We start from the raw sequence: 25,100 nt of genomic DNA, 5'->3' as shown, positions 1-25,100 counted from the left end.
CTCCTACTTATTTCTGTGTGTTGCTTTTCTACTTTCGTCCATAGAAATATATATCTTATATTTGAGCACAACTATATCTTTAAATTTTTAAAAAATATATGTTTTATCTATCTTGCTTTTATCATTTAATCCTATCTGATATTTCCTTATACCACTATGCCTGTGAACCTCAACTGAGGGCAGTTCTGCCCATCAGAATGCATTTGGTAATGCCTGGAGATACCTTTGGCACAATGCACAGGACAGCCCCTCACAACAAATTATCTGGTCCATAATATCTATATTTTTTCATATATAAAAATGAAAATTGGAGGTGTTTTTTCATATTGTTTCACTTTGATAAATAGCCTTATGTAACTTTTTTGTACCATTAATTAATTTCCAAATGTAGATATTTCTGAACCCAAAGAAAACTAAGATTTGAGAAGCACTGTCTAGAAAGTTGGAAATTACTTAGAAAACAACAAAAGTATGGGAACAACAAAGTCTTTATCACCTCATACCCTTACTGGAACTTACAATATGTTCACACATAAAGATCTTCTATTAGATTTATACTTTTAAACCACTTTTTCCCAAAATAATATACTCCTAAGTTGTCTTAAGGCCCTTCAAATTCTATACAGCCTTCTGTGAAAGCTTTCTACAGCTTGCTTTATGCTTAGGTAGCAGATTTCAGAATCTTAATGAATACTTGACCAGCCTAACTATAAATATCTCATGCTTTCTTTATTCTTAATTCTTTTTAATACATACCAGTATTAAGATGTTTGGTAGCAGGGATACGATAATAGAAAAAAACAGAGGACTGCCCTTAATTTGCTGCATGACCTTACTTCACTTACTGCTTTCACCTGGGCCTCAGTTTTATCATCTGGAAAATGAAGGAGTTATACCATATAATTCCTGTAGGCTTTTCCAGTTATAAACCTGTGATATATCATTATTTACATTGTTTTTATTTAGCTTTTGGCTATGATCTTTTACTGTTCCTGAGAAAAAGTAGAGATAAAATGTTTAAAGATTTCTAAGGTCTTTAAAAATTCCTCGTATTTGTTCTTTACAACCCTCACCTACCTCCTTGTAGTGATTGATAATAAAAATCATAAAATGGAAATCCTCTTATGTTGAAGGACTGCAAAGAATGATACTGGAAAAGTAGCATAAAAATTCACAGCTGGTCTGGAAAGGGAGACAACTAGATAAGAAGAAAGGAGGTGACAGCTGTATAAAAACAAGCAAAACCTAGGTCTCAAATTTTGGTAGGGTCAAAGAAATGTGCCCTGGGCCCTAATGAGGATGAGGCCCCAAGTAATTCTCAAACTCAGGATCTTGAAATTTATTAGAATTGCAAAGGACCAGAAGTCAGGTCTCCCAACCTCCTCATTAATGTCTTAAACACTACATTATGTGTTATTAATGCACATTATGTGTGTTTTTATGGGTGTTACCGTGTATTAACACACATTATGTGTTATTAACACTACATTATGTGTTAAGCTATTATGTCATTTAATTTTACATAGAGAATGAAGGTATATGCCTGAAATAATCTTTTATAATTTATTTGTATAGGTTTTTCTAACCACTTAACCTATTTTCTGGCTGCTGGTGCTGTTATTTTGGGAATTGGTTTCTTTGCTTTGGCATCAGCTTTGTGGTTCCTGATTTGCAAACGAAGGTAAGATTTATTAGAATATTTGACTTTTTTTTCTTTTAAAAATTCAGTGAAAGATTTTCTCAAATGGTATTAAATTTAAATAACTATAATGATATTGATTCTGTAATTTGATTGGGGAGAGAAAACTTTACATGTTTAGAGTAGCCTGAAAAGAGAAGTCCTAGTAGTATAATAGTCTGAGCAGTATAATAGCAATCTTCATGCATTAAAATTTTAAGGAATAACGAGATCTATTTTATTCTGTAGAAGACATGGGTTTGAATTATAATAGAAGGCTAGAAAACTTTTAAAATTTTGACTACTAATTTAGAGGTTAAAAATATTACTGAGAGAAAAAGACTTTCTTTAGGAGATATTTAAGAAGAGAGCTGACAGAATCTCTGGTATGGTCTAAATGTAGTCTTTTGCCGGAGATGGAAAAAAGATACTTGATACCTCAGTTCCTTTCAACCCTAAAATTTGGTGTTTTTTTATTATTTAATTGGTTCAGTATTTGCTTTGGCTCATGTTAAAAAATTTAAATTGTAATACGATCTTCCCACACACTCTTCCAGTATTCCCTGTTTCAGCAAATGAATACATACTATCTACCCACTTGCACAAGTCAGAAAACCAGAAATTATTCACTAATCCATTCTTTCACAGACTTGCAGTGCCACTGGGAGGAGACAGATAATTAACAAATAAAGTGGTCAGGGAATGTCTCTTCAAGTGGGTAGTATTTAATCTGAGACTTAGATTAAAAAAAGAAGCCAGACATGTGACGACCCTGTGGAAGAGCTTTTTTCTAAGCTAATGTGATAGCAAGTACAGAAACTCCAAGTAGGAATGATCTTGGTATTGTTCAGTAAACAGAAAGTCAGTGTGAGTAGACTGAAGTGAGACGGAAATAATGATGAGATTAAAGAGGGAGATAAGGGTCAAATCACACAGGAATTTGTAGGCTAAAACATGGAATTTACATTTTATTATTTCTGCCATCAGAAGGTTTTAAGCAAGGGAAGGATATTATCATCATAATAATAGCTAAAATCAAGGGTTTACTGCATACTGTTCTAAGTGCTTTATATGTAGTTATCTCATTTAGACCTCATAACTGCCCCATGAAGTTGCAGTAATATTATTCCCATTTTGAAGACTACAATGCCACCTATAGATGATTTACATTTTAATAACACTTAAAAATTTGAGATACAGATTTTAAATATATGATGTTGAATTTCAACAAATATATTCCCATGTAATCACAACCCCAGTCAAGATATAGAAATTTTCCATCATCCTGTAAGGATCCCTCATCCTGCTTTCCAGGAATTTCTCCCCACCTCCTACCCAGAGGCAGTCATTATTCTGATTTTTATCACCATAGATTAATTTGGCCTATTCTTGAACTTCATATAAATGGACTTTTTATGTCTGCTTTTTTCACTTAATGTAATATTTTTGAGATTCATTTATGCTGTTGCATTTATCTGTTCATTCTTTTGATTAATGAGTAGTATTACATTGTATGAATTTACCTCAGTTTATCCATTTTTCTGTTAATGGACATTTAGGTCATTTCCAACATCTAGCCCTTAGGAAATAAGGCTGCTGTGAACATTCTAATCTTTTTGTACATGTGCTTTCACTCTCCTTGGGTAAGAGTAGAATTGGTGGATAGTATGATTAGCTTTAAAAGAAACTGCTAAACAGTTTTCCAAGATGGATGTACGTTCCCGTCAGCAATGTAGGAGAGTTCTGATTCATATTTTTTTTTTTTTTTTTTTGCGGTACGCGGGCCTCTCCCTGTTGTGGCCTCTCCCGTTGCGGAGCACAGGCTCCGGACGCGCAGGCTCAGCGGCCATGGCTCACGGGCCCAGCCGCTCCGCGGCATGTGGGATCTTCCCGGACCGGGACACGAACCCGCGTCCCCTGCATCGGCAGGCGGACTCTCAACCACTGCGCCACCAGGGAAGCCCTGATTCATATTTTTAAAAGATTTTTCTTATGTGTCTATGAATCCTGTATGTTAATGGAACAAGAGTAAAAGCGGAGAGGCAAGTTAGGATGCTACTGCACAGTCCATGTTAAGGATGATTGTGTCTTAGACTAATATGGAAGTAGAGGAGATGAAGAGAAGGGGCTGGACTTGGGGTAGTTTTGCAGGTAAAGTTAGCAGGTCTTATTGATGGATTGGATGAGGTAAGGAAAGATAAGTGAAATGGCAGAATTAATGCTAATACCTACATTTTTATCATGAGCAACTGAGTAGTTAATCATGCCATTTACTGAGATGAGGAGGTGATTGGGAGGGAAACAAGTTGAGGGAGTGGTGGTAAACTAGGAGTTGTATTTTGGATGTAAGTTTGAAAGCCTATGAAACATCCAAGTAAAAATGTTAGACAGTCAGATATACATGTGTGAATTTCAGGGGAGAAATCAGGGCTGAAGATTTAGGTTATCAATGTATAGAGGGTATATAAAATCATACAACTGGGGGGCATGGAGTCAAGATGGTGGAGTAGGAGGACATGGAGTTTGCATCTCCTCACAACTAGGGCAGCTGCCAGATGCTGGTGGGTGGCCTTGACACCCAAGGGGATGGGAGGAACCCCCAAGTGACTAGGTAGGACGTTGGAAGGAGCAAGGGAGGAAGAGAAGTGGAGGTGAGATAGTACTGGCACCCCTGAGGGGTGACTGGGAGAGGGAAGGGGTTCCCATGCCTGGAGAGACCCATTCACCACAAGGAGATTAACAGGGACAGGGAGAGACCCTCAGGGGTTTGGAGGATCAGAGGGGAATGCGGCCAGCGTTTCCCCTGCCCACTCAGGCCCCGGGGAGCATGCTGGGGCCTCAGGTCTGGTCCTCCACCTTCTGAGGACCCTCCATCCACATGGGTCCTGGGGACGTGGGAACAAGAGAAGGGGGAAGAGTAGAGGTGAACAGGGAGGGACCCTAGGGGATGTGAAGATCGGGGGAATGGGACTAGTGTTCCCTGCCACCACTCGGGACCCTGCAAGCCTGCTGGGGTCCCGGGCATGATCCTCCACACTCTGAGGTCAGAGGCAATCTGAGCCCCCTCCAGCCATGCTGAGCCCCGCCCCCCATTCCCACCAGGGCCTTTTCCAGCCATGTGCGTACTGAGCCCAGACACCACCCACTGCCTAAACCCTGCCCCTGCTTAAGCCTCGCCGCACACAGCCAAGGTCTTTTCTGGCCCTTTTTTTTTTTTCCCTACTATTGTGGTTCCGTTTTACCTTTCAGTTGTTGTTTCATTTATATTTTTATTTTTTCTAATATATCTGTTAGTGTTCTAAATTTATTTAATTTTTATTCCTTCTTATTGTTCTTCTTTTTTTTTTTTTTTTTGCCATGCCATGTGGCTTCCAGGATCTTGGTTCATGGGCTGGGGGGGTCGGGTCTGAGCTCCTGTGGTGGGAGCACCAAGTCTGAACCACTGGACTAACAGAGAACCTCAGACCCCAGGGAATATTAATCAGAGTGAGGTCTCCCAGGGGTCCTCATCTCACCGCCAAGACCCAGCTCTACCCAACTGTCTGCAAACTCCAATGTTGGAAGCGTCAGACCAAACAACCAGTAAGACAGGAACACAGTCCCACACATCAAAAAAAAATGATAAGACAAAAAAAAATATTACATATGGAGGAGCAAGGTAAAAACCTAAAAGGCCAAACAAATGAAGAGGAAATAGGCACCTACCTGAAAAAGAATTCAGAGTAATGATAATAAAGATGACCCAAAATGTTGGAAATAGAATGGAGGCAAAGATCAAGAAAATACAAGAAATGTTTAACAAAAACCTAGAAGAACTAAAGAACAAACAGTGATGAACAACACAATAACTAAAATGAAAAATACACTAGTAGGAACCAATAGCAGAATAACCGAGGCAGAAGAACGAATAAGTGAGCTGGAAAATAGAATGGTGGAAATAACTGCCAAGGAGTGAATAAAGAAAAAAGAATGAAAAGAATTGAAGACAATCTTAGAGACCACTGGGACAACACTAAATGCACCAACATTCGAATTATAGGGGTCCCAGAAGAAGAATAGAAAGAGAAAGGTCTGAGAAAACATTTGAAGAGACTATACTCAAAAACTTCCCTAACATGGAAAAGGAATTAGCCACTCAAGCCCGGGAAGTGCAGAGAGTCCCAGGCAGGATATACCCAAGGAGAAACATGCCAAGACACATAGTAATCAAATTAACAAATATTAAAGACAAAGAAAAATTATTAAAAGCAACAAGGGAAAAATGACAAATAACATACAAGGGAACTCCCAAAAGGTTAACAGCTGATTTCTCAGCAGAAACTCTACAAGCCAGAAGGGAGTGGCACGATATATTTAAAGTGATGAAAGGGAATAACCTACAACCAAGATTACTCTACCCAACAAGGATCTCATTCAGATTCAATGGAGAAATTAAAACCTTTTTAGACAAGCAAAAGCTAAGAGAGCTCAGCACCACCAAACCAGCTTTATAACAAATGCTAAAGGAACTTCTCTAAGTGGGAAACACAAGAGAAGAAAAGGAACTACAAAAACAAACCCAAAACAATTAAGAAAATGGTCATAGGAACATACATATCAATAATTACCTTAAATGTGAATGGATTAAATGGTACAACCAAAAGACACAGACTGGCTGCATGGATACAAAAACAAGACCCATTTATATGCTGTCTACAAGAGACTCACTTCACACCTAGGGACACATACAGACTGAAAGTGACGGGATGGAAAAAGATATTCCATGCAAAAGGAAATCACAAGAAAGCTGGAGTAGCAATATTCATATAAGATAAAATAGACTTTAAAATAAAGACTGTTACAAGCAATAAGGAAGGACACTACATAATGATAAAGGGATCAATCCAAGAAGAAGATACAACAATTATAAATATTTATGCACCCAACATAGGAGCACCTCAATACATAAGGCAAATGCTAACAGCCATAAAAGGGGAAACTGACAGTAACACAACAATAGTGTGGGACTTTAACACCCCACTTACACCAAAAGACAGATCATCCAGACGGAAAATAAGGAAATACAAGTTTTAAATGACACAATAGACCAGATAGATTTAATTGAAATTTATAGGACATTCCACACGAAAGTGGCAGAATACACTTTTGTCTCAAGTGCACATGGAACATTCTCCAGATAGATCACATTTTCCAAGGTCACAGATCAAGCCTCAGTAAATTTAAGAAAATTGAAATCATATCAAGCATCTTTTCTGACCACAATGCTATGAGATTAGAAATCAATTACAGGGAAAAATACTGTAAAAACACAAATACATGGAGGCTAATCAGTGAACTGCTAAATAAGCAAGAGATCACTGAAGAAATCAAAGAGGAAATAAAAAATACATAGAAACAGATGACAATGACAAAAAGCAGTTCTAAGAGGAAGTCTATAGCAATTCAATCTCACCTCAAGAAACAAGAAAAATCTCAAATAAATAATCTAACCTTACACCTATAGCAACTAGAGAAAAAAGAACAAACAAACAGACAAACAAAACCAAAGTCAGTAGAAGGAAAGAAATCATAAAGATCAGAGCAGAAATAAATGACATACTAACAAAGAAAACAGTAGCAAAGATCAACAAAACTAAAAGCTGGTTCTTTGAGAAGATAAACAAAATTGATAAACCATTAGCCAGACTCATCAAAAAAAAAGGGAGAGGACTCAATAAAATTACAAATGAAAAAGGAGAAATTACAACTGACACCACAGAAATACAAAGGATCATAAGAGACTACTGCAAGCAACTGTATGCCAATAAAATGGACAACCTGAAAGAAATGGACAAATTCTTGGAAAGGTACAACTTTCCAAGACTGAACCAGGAAGAATTAGAAAATATAAACAGACCAATCACAAGTAATGAAATTGAAACTGTGATTAAAGATCTTCCAACAAACAAAAGTGCAGGACCAGATGGCTTCACAGGTGAATTCTATCAAACATTTAGAGAAGAGCTAACACCTATCCTTCTCAAACTCTTCCAAAAAATTGCAGAACGAGGAGCACTCCCAAGCTCATTCTACGAGGCCACCATCACCCTAATACCAAAACTAAAAATATCACAAAGAAAGAAAATTACAGGCCAATATCACTGATGAATATAGATGCAAAATTCCTCAACAAAATATTAGCAAACAGAATCCAACAACACATTCAAAGGATCATACACCATTCTCAAGTGGGATTTATCCCAGGGATGCAAGGATTCTTCAATATATGCAAATCAACCAATATGATACACCATATTAACAAATTAAAGAATAGAAACCATATGATCATCTCAATAGATGTAGAAAAAGCTTTTGACAAAATTCAACACCCACTTATGATAAAAACTCTCCAGAAAGTTGACATAGAGGGAACCTATCTCAAAGTAATAAAGGCTGTATATGACAAACCCACAGCAAACATCATTCTCAATGGTGAAAAACTGAAAGCATTTCCTCGAAGATCAGGAACAAGACAAGGATGTCCACTCTCGCCACTCTTATTCAACATAGTTTTGGAAGTCTTAGACATGGCAATCAGAAAAGAAATAAAAGGACTACAAATTGGAAAAAAAGAAGTTAAACTGTCATTGTTTGCAAATGACATGATACCATACATAGAATATCCTAAAGATGCCACCAGAAAGCTGCTAGAGCTAATCAATGAATTTGGTAAAGTAGCAGCATACAAAATTAATGCACAGGAATCTCTTCCATTCCTCTACACTAACAACAAAATATCACAAAGAGAATTTAAGGAAACAATCCCATTTACCATCACAATAAAAACAATAAAATACCTAGGGATAAACCTACCTAAGGAGGCAAAAGACCTGTACACAGAAAACTATAAAACACTGATAAAAGAAATCAAAGATGACATAAACAGATGGAGAAATATACCATGTTCTTGGATTGGAAGAATCAATATTTTGAAAATGACTATACTACCCAAAGGAATCTACAGATTCAATGCAATCCCTATCAAATTACCAATGGCATTCTTCACAGAATTAGAACAAAAAAATTACAGTTTGTATGGAAACACAAAAGACCCCAAATAGGCAAAGAAATCTTGAGAAAGAAAAGTGGAGCTGGAGGAATCAGGCTACCTGACTTCAAATTATACTACAGAGCTACAGTAATCAAAACAGTACGGTACTGGCACAAAAACAGAAATAGAGATCAAATGTACAGGATAGGAAGCCCAGAGAATAACCCACGCACCTGTGGTCACCTAATCTATGACAAAAGAGATAAGGGTATACAATGGAGAAAAGACAGTCTCTTCAATAAATGGTGCTGGGAAAACTGGACAGCCACATGTAGAAGAATGAAATTATAACACTCCCTAACACCATACACAAAAATAAACTCAAAATTGATTAAACACCTAAATGTAAGATTGGACACTTTAAAACTATTAGAGGGAAACATAAGAAAAACACTCTTTGACAAAAATCACAGCAAGATCTTTTTTGACCCACCTCCTAGAGTAATGAAAATAAAAACAAAAATAAACAAATGTGACTTAATTAAACTTAAAAGCAAAGGAAACCATAAACGAGACGAAAAGACAACCCTCAGAGTGGGAGAAAATATTTGTAAATGAAGCAATGGGCAAAGGATTAATCTCCAAAATATACAAACAGCTCATGCAGCTCAATATCAAAAAAACAAACAACCCAATCAAAAATGGGCAGAAGACCTAAATAGACATCTCTCCAAAGAAGACATACAGATGGCCAAGAGGCACATGAAAAGATGCTCAACATCACTAATTATTAGAGAAATGCAAATCAAAACTACAATGAGGTATCACCTCACACTGGTCAGAATAACCATCATCAAAAAATCTACAAACAATAAATGCTGGAGAGGGTGTGGGGAAAAGGGAACCCTCTTGTACTGTTGGTGGGAATGTAAATTGATACAGCCACTGTGGAGAACAGTATGATGGTTCCTTTAAAAACTAAAAATAGAACTACCATATGACCCAGCAATCCCACTACTGGGACATACCCTGAGTAAACCATAATTCAAAAGGACACATGTTCATTGGAGCACTATTTACAATAGCCAGGAGATGGAAACAACCTAAATGTCCATCGACAGATGAATAGATAAAGAAGACGTGGTACATATATACAATGTAATATTACTCAGTCATACATAAAAAGGAACGAAATTGGGTCATTTGTAGAGGTGTGGATGGACCTAGAGTCTGTCACAGAGTGAAGTGGGTCAGAAAGAGAAAAACAAACATTGTATATTAACTAATATATGTAGAATCTAGAAAAATGGTACAGATGAACCTATTTGTGGTCAAGAATAGAGATGCAGACACAAGAACCGATGGGTGGACATGGGGGGAAGGGGAGTGTGGGATGAACTGCCAGATTAGGATTGACATATATACACTACCATGTGTAAAATAGATAGCTAATGGGAACCTGCTGTAAAGCACAGGAAGCTCAGCTCGGTGTTCTGTGATGACCTAGATGGGTAGGATGGTGGTGGGAGGGAGGTCCAAGAGGGAAGGGATATATGTATACATATAGCTGATTCACTTCATTGTACAGCAGAAACTAACACAACATTGTAAGGCAGTTATACTCCAATTAAAAAAAAAGTCATACAACTGGATGAGACTAACCAGGGAGTGATTGTTTAAAGAGAAGAACATAGGACTGGTCTTCAGCTCACCAATATTAGACATATAGAAAAAGAGTAGGAAGAATCTACAACATCTGAAAAGGAAAAGCAGAAAGATGTGTGGTGTCAAGCAAGTCAAAATTAGAAAATGTTTGGGCTTCCCTGGTGGCGCAGTGGTTGAGAGTCCGCCTGCCGATGCAGGGGACACGGGTTCGTGCCCCGGTCCGGAAAGATCCCACGTGCCGCGGAGCGGCTGGGCCCGTGAGCCATGGCCGCTGAGCCTGCGCGTCCAGAGCCTGTGCTCCGCAATGGGAGAGTCCACAACGGTGAGAGGCTCGCGTACCGCAAAAAAAAAAAAGGTTGAAAAAGATGAGGATAGAGAAATAAGTTTTGGAATAGCGACATGGACGTTATTGGTAGCCTTGAACAGTTTTGGTGGAGTGATGTGTTCAGAAGCTGACTTTTGTGTAAAGTACAAGAGAAAATTCAGACAAGTATATACATCCTTTTAAGAAGCTTTTTTTTTTTTTTTTTTTGATGTTGGGGAGTTGCTGAAAGGGGCAGAAACTGGAAGAAACTGTGAGGTCAAGGAAGGATTGTTTTGTTTTGGTTTTTTTCCCTTGAAAGATGGTAGACATGCTTGATATCTCCCTCTGTCTTTCCCACCCCTACTAAATTCGAACCATCACCAAGTTCTATTTATTTTACTTCATTAATTGCCCAAATCTATCCATTTCTCTCCATTATCGTTGACACTACCTTATCCAACTTATCATTATCCCCCACATAGTCCTACAGAGTTATAACTGACCCTTTACCTTCACTATACTCCTCATTTAATCTCTTCTTCGCACTTCAGCCAGATATTTTCCAAATGCAGATCTGATCAAGTCACCCCACCCTTCCACCCCATTCCCACTACATTATGAAGGACTTGCTATTGCTTTTAGGATGAAGACAAAGTCACATGACTTTTAAGAGTATGCCCATGCATACTCTCCAGTTTCATCTCCACCTTTCCCTCTTGCTTTCTGTGCTTCTGCTACACTGTCCTAATCTGGCCACTAGGTCTTTGCACTTGATATTCTCTCTGACTAGAATATTCTTACTCCTACAACTCCCCTCCTCCACTACACTCTATCTAATAACTACTCCCATTTCTTCAGATGCCTAATTCAATCATCTCATCCTCAGAAAAGCCTTCCCTGACCTCTCTAACCAAGTTAATTCCCTTTCTTATATACTCACAGAGTAGCAGGTAGCTTTCCTTGATAACACTTTCCACAGTTGTAATTTTTCATTTTCTTGTGATTGTTTTATTAATACCTGTCTTCCTTGCTAGTGTTTAAGCTCCATGAGAGCAATGACAGTTCCATGAGTATAGTGGCTGTGCTTTTTTCCCCCTGCCACTGTATATACAACATCCAGTTTAATGCATGGCGCATAGTAAGTACTCGGTAAATATTTGTTAAGTCAATTGAATTCAATAAATGAATGAATTTTAATTGTTAATACTGCAATAAGTAACATAATATGATCTCTTGAATTAATTTGGAAAATTTCTAGTACCTCGGAAAGAAGAAAAGGCAATCAGCATTATTTTTTAAATTGTTAAGTTTAGAATTACTATTAGAAACTACATTCCTTTATACTTAACTATCTTTGATCCGCTTTGATCAGTTTACTTGCTGCTTCATTATTTCTAACCTTCTCTCAAAATTTCTTGTGACTGCATGCATAAAGATCACAGGTACTCTTCCCTTGTAAGTCATTAGTTTCAATTCAGTTTCCTTCTACTTACTTTTGCCAGAGACATTATTAAATATAAAATTGGCCACTGAGTTCCATTTCATTTAATTTCCTTTGCCATTAAAGGCAAATCTATGAAAAGACTAATTGACATTAAATCGATTAATTATCTCACAACCAGAGAGAAGGTTATCAAAAACTGATGGTTAATCTTCAAACTGGAAATATTAACCCTGCGAAGAAGTAGCTTAATTTATGTTCTATGGACAAAATAGGTGTAATGAAATCAGTAACATATGAAAAGGGAATATATAAGTTGATTTGTGCTTTTAAAAATAAATATATAATATATTCTGGTTTTAAAACGTTTATGTAGAACTGTTGGAAACAGAATAATTTTGTTTTATAATTCATGTTTAATAATATTCTCTATAAAATATTTTTCAGAGAAATATTTCAAGATTACAAGTTTAAAACAATTGATGAGAGATGCAGACAAAGACCATCAAAGGCAAAGATTAAATCTCAGTGTGTTTTTATTTCTCAAAATTTTCATACTGGAAATTTCCAATTACAGGTAGTGTGTAATATTTTATAGCAATGTTTTCAAATAATTTCTTTTGACACCATGTCATTAGCATTGTTGTCTTTAAATTATTTAAATTATCCACTATTATTTTTAAATTTGAGGTACAATAACAAGGAGCTAAATTTAAATTACCCAAACTAGTTAGAGTTTATATTACAGGAAACTGAAAGATTAAATGAAAATGTCTCCTTCTACAGTTGCTTCTCTCTATCTCTAGCCTGAGAACCTGTATTCCCCATATTGGAATTGTTACAGGGATGAAGATAAATGGCATAAAAAAACAAAGCAAAAATTGCCAAGCCTATCAGAAGAAAGAGATTTGGAGATAAGAGGATACTCAGATAACCAAATAACCTAACCAAACCAACTAATTGAAATTAAATACAAAATGCTAATTGAAATTAATAAGGCTTTATTAAGGCTTCATTACATTCTGAGCTCTGGGCCCTACCTATTGAGGATAGTAAGATACAAACCCTACCTTAAAAGTGCTAGTGTAGTACAAGTGGGAAAGGCAGACACATAATTAACTTTCTGTTATATGGCATCAAAATAGTTGTATGGACAATGTAAAACAAGGGAGACACCAGTAGAAATTTAAAACTATGATATAGCTAATCAATGCATTATTAAATTTTATATGTTTTGGACTCCACATCTAATATAGTCTTCCCTTTTTCTATTACATTTCTGAGGCTCATCCAGGTTGGTGCATATACCCATCATTCGTCATTTTTTATTGTTATATCATATTCCATTGTATTAATATATCAAATTTTATGTTATGGACATTTGAGTTGTTTTCAGTTGGTTTTTTTAAAGGAAATTTCCACAGGGAATGTACCTAACAGTAGAATCACTGACTCATGGGGTTTGTGCATGTTTAATATTATTAGATAACTTCAAATTATTTTCCAAAGTAGTTTTGTCAATATACATTCCCCTCAGGCATGCATAATTGCTAGGATTGCTCCATATCAACAAATACTGATGTTTTTAAGCTCCTAAATTTTTAACAATCTGATGGATGTGTAATAGTATCTCACTGTAGTTTTTTCTTAATAGACTTAATTTTTTCAAGAAGTTTTAGGTTCACAACAAAATTGAGAAAAAAATAGAGTTCTCATATACTCCTTGCCCCCATACAAGTGCAGCCTCCTCCACTATCAACATCGTGCACCAGAGTGGTACATTTGTTACAACTAATGAACCTACACTGACACAACATCACCTAAAGTCCATTGTTTACATTAGTATTCACTCTTGAATCCTACATTCTATGGGTTTTGACATATCTATATATAGAGAGAGAGAGACAGACAGACAGACAGACAGGCCCACACACACATGCACACAGAGATAAACAGGAACAAAGAGACAGAAAGACAGAGAAACAGAGATGTATGTACCATCATAGTATCAGACACAATAGTTTTACTACCCTAAAAATCTTCTTGTTCCATCCCTGTTCATCCTTCCCTCCAGCCAGTGATTGTTCAGCTGTTTCCATAGTTTTGCCTTTTCCAGAATGTCATATAGTTGGAATCATACAGTATGTAGCCTTTTTGGATTTCTTTCTCTTATTAATATGCATTTAAAGTTCTCTCTGTCTTTTTACGGCTTGATAGCACATTTCTTTTTGGTGCTGAATAATATTCCATTGTATGGATCTACTTCAATTTATTTATCCACTCAGTTACTGAAGGACATCTTGGTTGCTTTCAAGTTTTGGCAATTATGAGTAAAGCTGCTATAAACATTCATGGGCAGGTTTTTGTGTGGACATATATTTTCAACTCATTTGGGTAACTACCAACAGCATGATTGCTGGATCAAATGGTAAGAGGTGTTTAATTCTGTTGCCAAACTGTCAAAGTTTTTTTTGGCTGCATTGGGTCTTCGTTGCTGCGCACGGGCTTTCTCTAGTTGTAGCGAGCGGGGACTATGCTTCATTGCAGTGCATGGGCTTCTCTTGTTGTGGAACACGGGCTCTAGGCGTGTGGGCTCAGTAGTTGTGGCATGTGGCCTCTAGAGCACACGGGCTTCAGTAGTTGTGGCACGTGGACTCAGTAGTTGCAGCTCGCAGGCTGTAGAGCGCAGGCTCAGTAGTTGTGGCACACAGGCTTAGTTGCTCCACAGCATGTGGGATCTTCCCGGACAAGGGATCAAACCCGTGTCCCCTGCATTGGCAGGCAGATTCTTAACCACTGTGCCCCAGGAAAGTCCCACTCTACTTTTATTGACTTCTTTAATTTAAATGTATTAATTTAATTTGTTGAGGTGTTCTTTTATTTTAGTTCGTGGTTTTCAGTGTAGAAGTCCTTCACATTTGTTTTAGTTTTATTTATAGTTATTTTTATGCTATGGTAAATAGTATTGATTTAAAAATTTTATTTCCCAACTGTTTGTTGTTAGTAAATATAAATACAATATATTTATCTTATCTTATTCTGAATTACAGACCAAAAAGTTGCAGAAAAATTACAAAGATGTCCTGTATACCCATCACCCACTTCCCCCAATGACATCTTATATAAGTATACTTTATGAAAAGTATACTTTATTATAAGTATACATTATCAGAACCAGGAAATTTAGGCTACAGACCTAACTCAAAGATTACCAGTTTATGCATGTACTCACTTTTTGTTGTTTTTATATATAATTCTATGACATTTTATCATATGTATAGGTTTGTATAACCACCACGACAATCAACATACAGAAGAATTGTTCCATCACCATAAAGGAACTCCCTCATACTACCCTTTATAGTCACTCCCCCACTCCCTTTCCCTAACCTCTGGCAACCACTGATCTTTTCTCCATCACTGTAATTTCTTCATTTCTAGAATGTTATATAAATGGAATCTTATAGCATATGGCCTTTTGAGCTTGGCCTTTTTTCACTTAGCATAATGCCCGTAAGATCCCTCCATATCATTGCATGTATCAATAGTTTTTTCCTTTTTTATTGCTAGTAGTGTAACATTGTGTGGAGATATCACAGTTTGTTTAACCATTTATCCATTGAGGAGTATTTGGGTTGTTTCCATTTAGGAGCTATTACAAAATAAGGATGCCATGATCGTTTGTGTATAGGCTTTTTGGAAAACATTAGTTTTAGTTTCTCTAAAATAAATGCCCAGAAATGCAGTTCCTGGATCATGTGGTAAATATGTTTAATTTTTAAAGAAATTTCCAGATTGATTTCCAGATTGTACCATATTACATATCCACCAGTAACGTATAAGATAATCATGTTTTTGCATCCTCTTTATCATTTGGTACTTAGCAGCATTTTAAAGTTTAGCCATTTAAATGTGTTTAGTGATTTTAATTTGCATTTCTTTAACGGGTAGTGATGTTGAACAGCTTTTCATATTTTTAATTTTCTGCCATCCATATATCTTCTTTGGTGAAGAGTCTCTTCAAGTCTCTTGTGCATTTTCTAACTGGATTATCTTTCTGTTTAAGTTAGAGAGTATATTCTGGATACAAGTCTTTTTGTCAGATATGTGATTTACTAATATTTTCTCCCATTTGATGACTTGTGTTTTCATCCTCTCAAAATGAAAAACAGCATAAGTTTTAATTTGGTGAAGTCCAATTTATCCATTTTACCTTTTTGTTTTGTTTTGTTTTTATTGAAGATGGTTGAGTTACAATGTTGTATTAATCTGCTGTACAGCAAACTGATTCATTTATACATATATAGACATTTTTTAATATTCTTTTCCGTTACAGTTTACCATAGCATATTGAATATAGTTCTCTGTGCTGTACAGTAGGACCTTGTCCATTCTGCATATGAAAGCTTACATCTGCTAACCTCAACCTCTCACTCCCCCCTCCCCCAACCCCCTCCCCCTTGGTAACCACTAGTCTGTTCTCTATGTCTGTGATTCTGTTTCTGTTTCATAGATAGGTTCATTTGTGTCATATTTTAGATTCCACATATAAGTGATATCATATGGTATTTGTCTTTCTCTTTCTGACTACTTCACTTAGTATGATAACCTATAGTTGCATCCGTGTTGATGTAAATGGCTTTATATTTTGTTCTTTTTTATGGCTGAGTAGTATTCCATTGTATATATATATATATATATATATATATATATATATCACATTTTCTTTATCTATTCATCTGTCAATGGACATTTAGGTTGTTTCCATGTCTTGGCTATTGTGAATAGTACTGCTATGAACATAGGGGTGCATGTATTTTTTTGAATCATAGTTTTGCCCAGATACATGCCCAGGAGTGGGATTGCTGGATCATATGGTAATTCTATTTTTAGTTTTCTGAGGAACCTCCATACTGTTCTCCATAGTGGCTGTACCGACTTACATTCCCACCAACAGTGTAGGAAGGTTCCCTTTTCTCCATACGCTCTCCAGCATTTGTTATTTGTAGACTTTTAAATGATGGCCATTCTGACTGGTGAGAGGTGGTACCTCAATGTAATTGATTTGCATTTCTCTAATATTAGCACTGTTGAGCATCTTTCATGTTCCTATTAGCCATCTGTATTTCTTCTTTGGAGAAATGTCTGTTTAAGCCTTCTGCCCATTTTTCATTGGGTTGTTTGCTTCCTTGTTGTTGAGTTGTATATTTTTCCTTTTTGAATCATACTTTAAGTGTCATGTCCAATAACTCTTAGTCTAACCCTAGGTCACAAGGATTTGTTTCTAAGTTCTCTTCTAAAAGTTTCTTAGTTTTAGGTTGCTTTGTTTTATATTTAATAGCTTTATTGAGGTATAGTTCACATACCATACAATTTGCCTTTTTAAAGTGTCTAATTCAGTAGTTTTTAGATAGATATTCACAGAGTTATAGAACCATCTTCACAAGCAGTTTAGGACACCTTTATCACCTCAAAAAGAAACCCTGTACCTTTAGCAATCACTGCCCCTCCATTTTCCTCCAATCCTCCTAGGCCTAGATAACCACTAATCTATACTTTCTGTACCTATAGATTTGCCTATTCTGGAATTTCTTATAAATAGATACATACAATATAAGGTCTCTTGTATCTGCCTTTTCATTTAGCATAATGTTTTCAAGGTCCCTCTGTGTTATTGCATATATCAATATTTTATTCTTTTTCATGGCTGAATAATATTCCATTGTGTGTGGATATATCACATTTTGTTTATCCATTTATCAGTTGAAGGACATTTGAGTTGTTTCCACTTCATGACTATTATGAATAATGTCACTATGTATATTCGTATACAAGTTTTTGTGCAGGTATATGTTTTCATTTCTCTTGGGTATATACCAAGGAATGGAAATGCTGTGTCATATGGTAACTCTATGTTTAATTTTTGAAGAATTGCCAGACTTTTTTCCAAAGTGACTGCACCGTTTTATATCCCCACAGGTAGTATATGAAGATTATATTTTGTGGCACCCTTGTTAACCCTTGTTTTTAACCTGTCTTTTTATTATAGTTATCCTAGTGGGCATCAAGTGGTATCTTGTCATGGTTTTGATATGCATTTCCTTAAAGCCTAATGACGTTGAAAATACTTTCATGTGCTTATTGGATATTTGTATATCTTCTTTAGAGAAATATCTATTCAAAGCTTTGTCCATTTTTAAAATTTGGGCTATTTGTCTTTTTGTTGTTGAGTTTTAAGTATTCTTTATATATTCTAGATACATATCCTATATCAGATATATGATTTGTAAAAATTTTCTCCCATTTCATGGGTTGTCTTTTCTTCTTATGGTGTTGTTTGAAGAACCAATGTTTTTAATTTTCTTGAGTCCAGTTTACCTAATTTTTTCTTTTGTTGCTTGTGTCTTTGGTGTCATATCTATAATCATTCCTTAATTGAGGTCATAAAGATTTATACCTCTGTTTTCTTCTAAGAATTTAATAGTTTTAGCTATTATATTTAAGTGTTTGATCCATTTTGAGTTAGTTTTTTGTATATAGTATGAGGTATTGATCCAACTTCACTTATTTGCATGTATAAACCTAGTTGTCCCAACACCATTTGTTGAAAAGAGTATTATTTTCCTATGAAATTGTCTTAGCACTCGTGTCAAAAATCAACTGATTGTAAATATGAGCATTTATTTCTGGAATCTCAGTTCTATTCCATTGATCTATATATCTGTCCTTATACCAGTACCACACTGTCTTCATTGCTATAGCTTTGTAGTAAGTTTTGATATCAGTAAGTTCTCCAACTTTGTTCTTCTTTTTCAAGATTGTTTTGGCTATTACCATTTTACATTTTATATTTCTATCTCTGATCCATTTTTAGTTAATTTTTGTATAAAGTGTGAGGTTTAAATCAAAGTTCATTTTGGGGGGCTATTAATGTCATATTATTCCAGCACTAATTTTTGAAAAGGCTATCCTCTTCCATTGAATTGTTTGTGCAAATTTTGTGAAAAATCTGTTGGGCATATATGTGTTAGTCTGTTTCTGCATTCTCTATCTGGTTTATTGACCTGTGTGTCTATCTCTACCAATATGACACTCTAGCTGTATAGTAAATTATAAAATTGAGCAGTACAATTTCTCCAATTTCATTCTTCTTTTTCAACATTGTTTTAGGTTTTCTTATTCTTTTGCATGTCCATATACATTTTAAGGTGAACTTTAGCTAGAAAAAAATCTTGTTGAGATCATGATGAAAATTACCTTTTTTTTTTCTTTCTTGGCTGCACTACGCAGCATACCCCACACCACAGGGGGGTCTTAGTTTCCCGACAAAGGATCGAACCCATGGCCCCTGCAGTGGAAGTGTGGAGTCTTAACCACTGGAATGCCAGGGAAGTCCCAAGAGTTACATTTAGTTTATACATTAGTTTGTAATGAATTGCCATCTTTACTACAGTTGACCTGTGTTCTATGACCTTTATAAATAAATTTATTTATTACTTCTAGTAGTTTTTTTGAGGACCACAAAAGGTTTTCTTCATGTACAAGCATGAGATCTGTAAAAAACATCAGTTTTATTTCTTTTCCAATGTTTATGCTTTTATTTTATTTTCGCATCTTATTGCATTGGATGGGACCTCCAGTATAATGATGAACAGAAGTACTGAGAACAGATATCCTTTTTATATTCTGATCTTAGAATACATTCAGCTTTTCATCATTAAATAGGAAATTAGCTATAGATTTTTTGTAGATGCATATAGTCAGATTGAGGAAATTCCCTTCTATTCCTTTTTTCCTGAGAGGTTTGTCTGTTTGTTTTGCCATGAAGGGTTGCTGATATTGCCAAATGCTTTTCCTGCACCTTTTAAAATTGTTCACATGAGTTTTCTCTTTTATTTTGTTAATGTGAATTACATTGAATTTCAAATGTTAAATCAACCCTGTATTCCTGGAATAAACCCCACTGGATTTGATTTACCAATATATTTTAAATAATTTTTGCATCTATGTTAACAAGGGATATTATTTTATAATTTTCTTATCTTGTAATATCTGGTTAGATTTCGGTATCACAGTTTTATTCTCGTCACAAAACAATAGGGAAGTGGTTCCTCCTCCTCTACTTTCTGAAAAATTTTTGTGTAGAATTGGCTATATTGCCTTCTCAAACTTTTTTCTAGAATTCACCAATGAAGTCATCAAGGTCGGGAATTTTCTTCAAGAGAAATTTTTTTTTTTTTTTTTGGTGGTACACGGGCCTCTCACTGTTGTGGCCTCTCCCGTTGCGGAGCACAGGCTCCAGATGCACAGGCTCAGCGGCCATGGCTCACGGGCCCAGCCACTCCGTGGCATGTGGGATCTCCCCGGACTGGGGCACGAACCCATGTCCCCTGCATCGGCAGGTGGACTCTCAACCACTGCACTACCAGGGAAGTCCGAGAAAATTTTTGGCTATGAATTTAGCTCCTTTAACAGATGTGGAACATACAAAATATTTCTATTTTGTATGTTTTAGAAATTTTTTTCAGTAAATTTGTCCATTGTACCTAAGTTGTTAAGTTTATTGGTAGAAAGTTTTTAGTAGTTTCTTCTTATTATGCTTCTAAAATCTATAGAATCTTTAGTGATGGTACTCTTCTTATTCCTGATATTTCTCGTTTCCTAAATCAGTCTTGCCTGGAGTTTTATGCTTTATTATTCTTAGACTTTTGTTCTTTTATAATATAAACATTTAATATTTAAATTTTCCTCTAAGGCCTTCTTTTGTTGCATCTCACAAATTTTATGTTTTGTTTTCATAATTATTTAGTTCAAAATATTTTAAAATTTCCATTCTTTGTCTTTCAATGATATTGACATTTTTGAAGAATACAAGCCAGTTATTTTATAGATCATAGACTGTTCCTCAGTGTGACTTTTCCTTGCAGTTTATCACATCTGAAGGCGTACAGTGTACATCTGCTCTTCACTGGTGATTTTAGTTGATCACATAATCAAGATGATGTCTGTTCTTTCCTCACTGAATTATTTCTGTTTTTACCCTTACAGTTAATAAACAAACTGTGTGGTGACACTTTGAAAACATGTAAATATCCTCCTCTTCATCAAACTCTACTTACTAGCTATATAAATTATTATTACTTGAGCTAATCTTTACAAAACTGTAACAATATGATGATTTTCTAATTCTGCCACTCCCATCCATATTTGTCATTTGGCTTTCTACTGTGAGAAAGAAGCCCTACCCTCTTCCTTATTTTATTTATTATTAATATAGACTCATGGATTTCTATTTTATTCAGCAGATTATAATCCATTACTATCACTATTTTGATGCTCAAATTTTCCTAAATTTAACCAGTGAGCCACTTGTTTAAGATTATTCCTCTTTTTTATACGTCCCCATCATTTTTTTGAGTCTTTACTTACTTCTGATACTATAGTATCATTTTGAAAGAATACTCATTGTATTAATATCCACATATCCTAACATATTTAAAGATTTCCTTACTTTTAGAATTTTAAATTGTAGGTTTTAAAAATGCTAAACAGTGTTGTGATGAACATTCTGGTAACTGAATATTTATACAAATCCAAAATTATTTACCTGGCATAATAAATTTCTAGAAATGGATTTGTTAAATTGCCCTCCAGAAAAATTATACCTATTTATATATAACAATATATAAGAATGCCCATTTTGTCATTCCCTTAGTTGGGGTAGAATTTTAATCAGTCTAGGACCTTACTCTGTGGTTTCCAGACCAACAATATCAGCATTACCTGGGAGCCTGTTAGAAATGCAAAATCTCAGACCCTATCCCAAACCTATTGAGTTAGAATATGCATTTTAACAAGCTCCCCCAGGTGATACATAGGCACGTGAAAGTGTGAGAAGCAATGTTCTAATATAATTTGTACAGGAGTCACAAATTGAATTGGTCCTAAATCCAGGCAAGGTAAGTCAGGAGCCTATACTGGCATTTATATTAATAAAAGTTGAAAATGACCAAAAAGTAAAGTAAGTTGTAAAAAAAAAAAAGTACTTATGTGTTATCCTATATATCCTATATACATATATATATCCTATATACAAAGTAAGTTGTAAAAAAAAAAAAGTACTTATGTGTTATCCTATATATATGACCAAAAAGTAAAGTAAGTTGTAAAAAAAAAAAGTACTTATGTGTTATCCTATATATATGTATACCCTATATATATGTATATCCTAAGCAAGCCTTTTTCGGTGAACAAGACAATGAAAATCAGCATAGAATACCCACACTCTTCCCCTGTAACACGAGACAATATTATCTCTCTGTCTTCACCCACTGCATACCAAACACCCTATGCACTAACTCATTGTTTATCTAGTGGTCTAAGGAAAAACTGAATCAGAACTGCTTGAGGAGTGTGTTACACTGCATACTCCTAGACCCTACTGCCAGAAAATCTGTTTTAGTAGGGTCTGATATTATGTCCAAGAATCAGCATTTTAATAAACACACCAGGTGATTCTGATGCCCTGTTTGAGAACTACTACACCACCACACTTCCCAGAACACATCTGGAATGTATTGTTTGATCAAATGTTTTACTTGCTTCAAAAGAATAGTCGCATTTTTATAAAAGCCTTCTGCCAGAATTCACTTTCTTGTTGTTATTAGTTAATAGAATGAGCAAGTCTAGGAATTGTAATTACTTTTTTAGCCCTCTCTAGTTTTAACCAAGTGACTCTAAGTTAGTGAGAATGGAGAGAAATAATCCTGTTGAACTCTATTTCACCCTTCATTCCCTATCCTGGAGACTGCCTTCTTGAACCAATTCACATTCTTTTCAGATGATACCTCAACACTTTTTCTTTCCTGTCAATATAGTTTGGTAAAATAAATTCATATCGTGGAAAATATGATTCTGTCAAAAATTTATTATGATGTTAAAATATATTATTCTTATATAAATATATATCAAATTGTTTAAAAACTATTAATTTTTAAAACACAAATAACATTTTTTTATGTAGGAGGAGCAAAGAAAAAAGGAAAGAGCACATAAAAAAGGTACTTTCTCTCAACAATTTATTAGAATAAATTGTAATCAACTTCCAGCAATTCACATTTTAAAGAATCAAGAGGCTATCCTAAATATATCCTAAGTATCTAAATATTTTTTTAAATCATAAAAACTCAAGGGAAACTTTTATTAGTATATGAATGGGCATATATTTTTTAGAAAACAAGATTTATAATGTCTTGTCTTAAATTAAAATGTGAAATTTTAATTTTTGTCCCTTCTTTAAATCCAAAGGTATCACAGTCAATGCCATATAGTAATGATGGAGAGTTAAAAGACATGAGTGTTTTGTAACCCTTTAGATATCGACTTAGTACCTCAAATCATTACCCTCCTACATAATTTTAGAAATGCTGAATATAAAATGTAATAAGGTATTTAAAACAGCATTAACAATGTTATATATTCATATCAAAAATTAACATGTAAAATATTATAAAAGATATTTTAGGATATTGTGTAAATGTGATCTTTTCTAAAACTTAACATTTTTTATTTACAACTGTGCAGCATAAATAATGTAGTGGGAGAAGCACGGGACTTAGAGTAACACAAATCTAGATTGAAGTCCATTTTGTATCTGATTTTGGTGACATTCCTTTAAGTCTCAGTCTCAGTCATATATTTTGTGAAGTAGGGCTAATAACTACCTTGAAGAATAACTGAGAGGATAAATGAGATCTGGAAGTATATTGAACTGCTTTGTAAATTGTAAGGCACTATATGAATGTTAGTTGTTACTTTACTTGGTATAAAGCCAACTCATAGGCCCTTCCCACTGTGGATCAAACATTTTGTAATCTACCTGCTTAAGGAGGCATTTTAAAATTTATTTTTTAAATAAGACAATATTTAGCTATAAATAGTTAAGAAACTGTCTGCCATCTCTAATTTTAAGGAACATTCCAGAACTGAGCTTTCTAGCCTGTTTAGAATCTTCTCCTGTTAAAACAGGTTGATTTTATTTAGAATAGATTTTTGTACTCTTGATTATCATGAAAATATTGCTGATTCCCCATTACATACTTAACATTGTATGGATGATTATAGCAACTTAGCATTTTCACTGTTGCATCATCCTGTTCATTAAAACCCTAAGAAGAGTTTGAATTTTAGAAAGTAACATTATCCTTATAATTAAGATTTGGCTCATAAATATGTAATATTCATAGTAAATCTAATTTTTTTTACAGCAATTAAAGATTATTCTGAAGATGAATTCTGCCTTGCAACAAAAATGGTCATTTGTGACTCCTCAGAGACTAGCTCGGCAACAAATCCCGGCAGTGTTACCTTAAGCTTATCAACGTTACCATCTGATTCTTATTACAGCCAAAGTATAGAAGTAACTGATGACTGGTTTTCTGATGATTCCCTAGAGAAAAAGAGCCCTCCAATGCCTTTTCTCAGGGAGCCTGTAATGGAGAAAGTATTTTCATACTTGTCAGCCATTCCATTAGAAGAATGTACTGGAAATGTACTAAATATGACACTTTATGATGGTCAAAAAGATGACAACATTAAGGGAATATTTACACGAAGAAATACAGAGGTTGAAATACAAAACCTTCAACATAATATTGAATGACTTTTTTCTTTTGAAACTTTGTGTACACTGAAATCATGTAAAGTTAAAACTGAATTACCAGCATCTGAGTCTCTTAACATGTCCATGCTAATATTGCTTTTCTTGATCTTTACCATAGAGTGGTCCTACTTCCCTTGCCAATTATTTCTAGAAACAAAATTACAGGAAGAACTAGAGCAATATCATAAACATTAAGTTTAACTCCTTGTATCTCATCAAAGGGCATAATAAATAATAGGAATGTATTTCAACACATAGGAGAAATACTTTAAGAAATCTTCAGCACAAATACATTTTTAATAAAACATTTGCAGCATTTCT

General features: G+C 35.0%; 1 protein-coding gene across 2 annotated transcripts in view; it reads left to right on the top strand.

The window, feature by feature from the left end:
* Positions 1–24,793, top strand: part of C2H1orf185 (chromosome 2 C1orf185 homolog) — a 34,182-nt gene extending 9,389 nt beyond the window's left edge. Inside the window, exons 3-6 of one of the 2 annotated variants that reach the window (XM_060142595.1) lie at positions 1,576–1,681; positions 12,566–12,695; positions 23,142–23,178; positions 24,385–24,793. In XM_060142595.1, coding sequence (XP_059998578.1) covers positions 1,576–1,681; positions 12,566–12,695; positions 23,142–23,178; positions 24,385–24,779 — 668 coding nt within the window. In that variant the 3' untranslated portion in view covers positions 24,780–24,793. The remainder of the gene's footprint in view (positions 1–1,575; positions 1,682–12,565; positions 12,696–23,141; positions 23,179–24,384) is intronic. The other variant, XM_060142596.1, reaches the window with a different exon arrangement.
* The last annotated feature ends 307 nt before the right edge of the window (positions 24,794–25,100 follow it).

Source organism: Lagenorhynchus albirostris, chromosome 2 (assembly GCF_949774975.1).
Source record: "Lagenorhynchus albirostris chromosome 2, mLagAlb1.1, whole genome shotgun sequence".
NCBI classification, from domain to species: Eukaryota; Metazoa; Chordata; class Mammalia; order Artiodactyla; family Delphinidae; genus Lagenorhynchus; species Lagenorhynchus albirostris.
The sequence above is the reverse complement of the archived record's forward strand: the minus strand, read 5'-3'. Positions and strand labels throughout refer to the sequence as shown.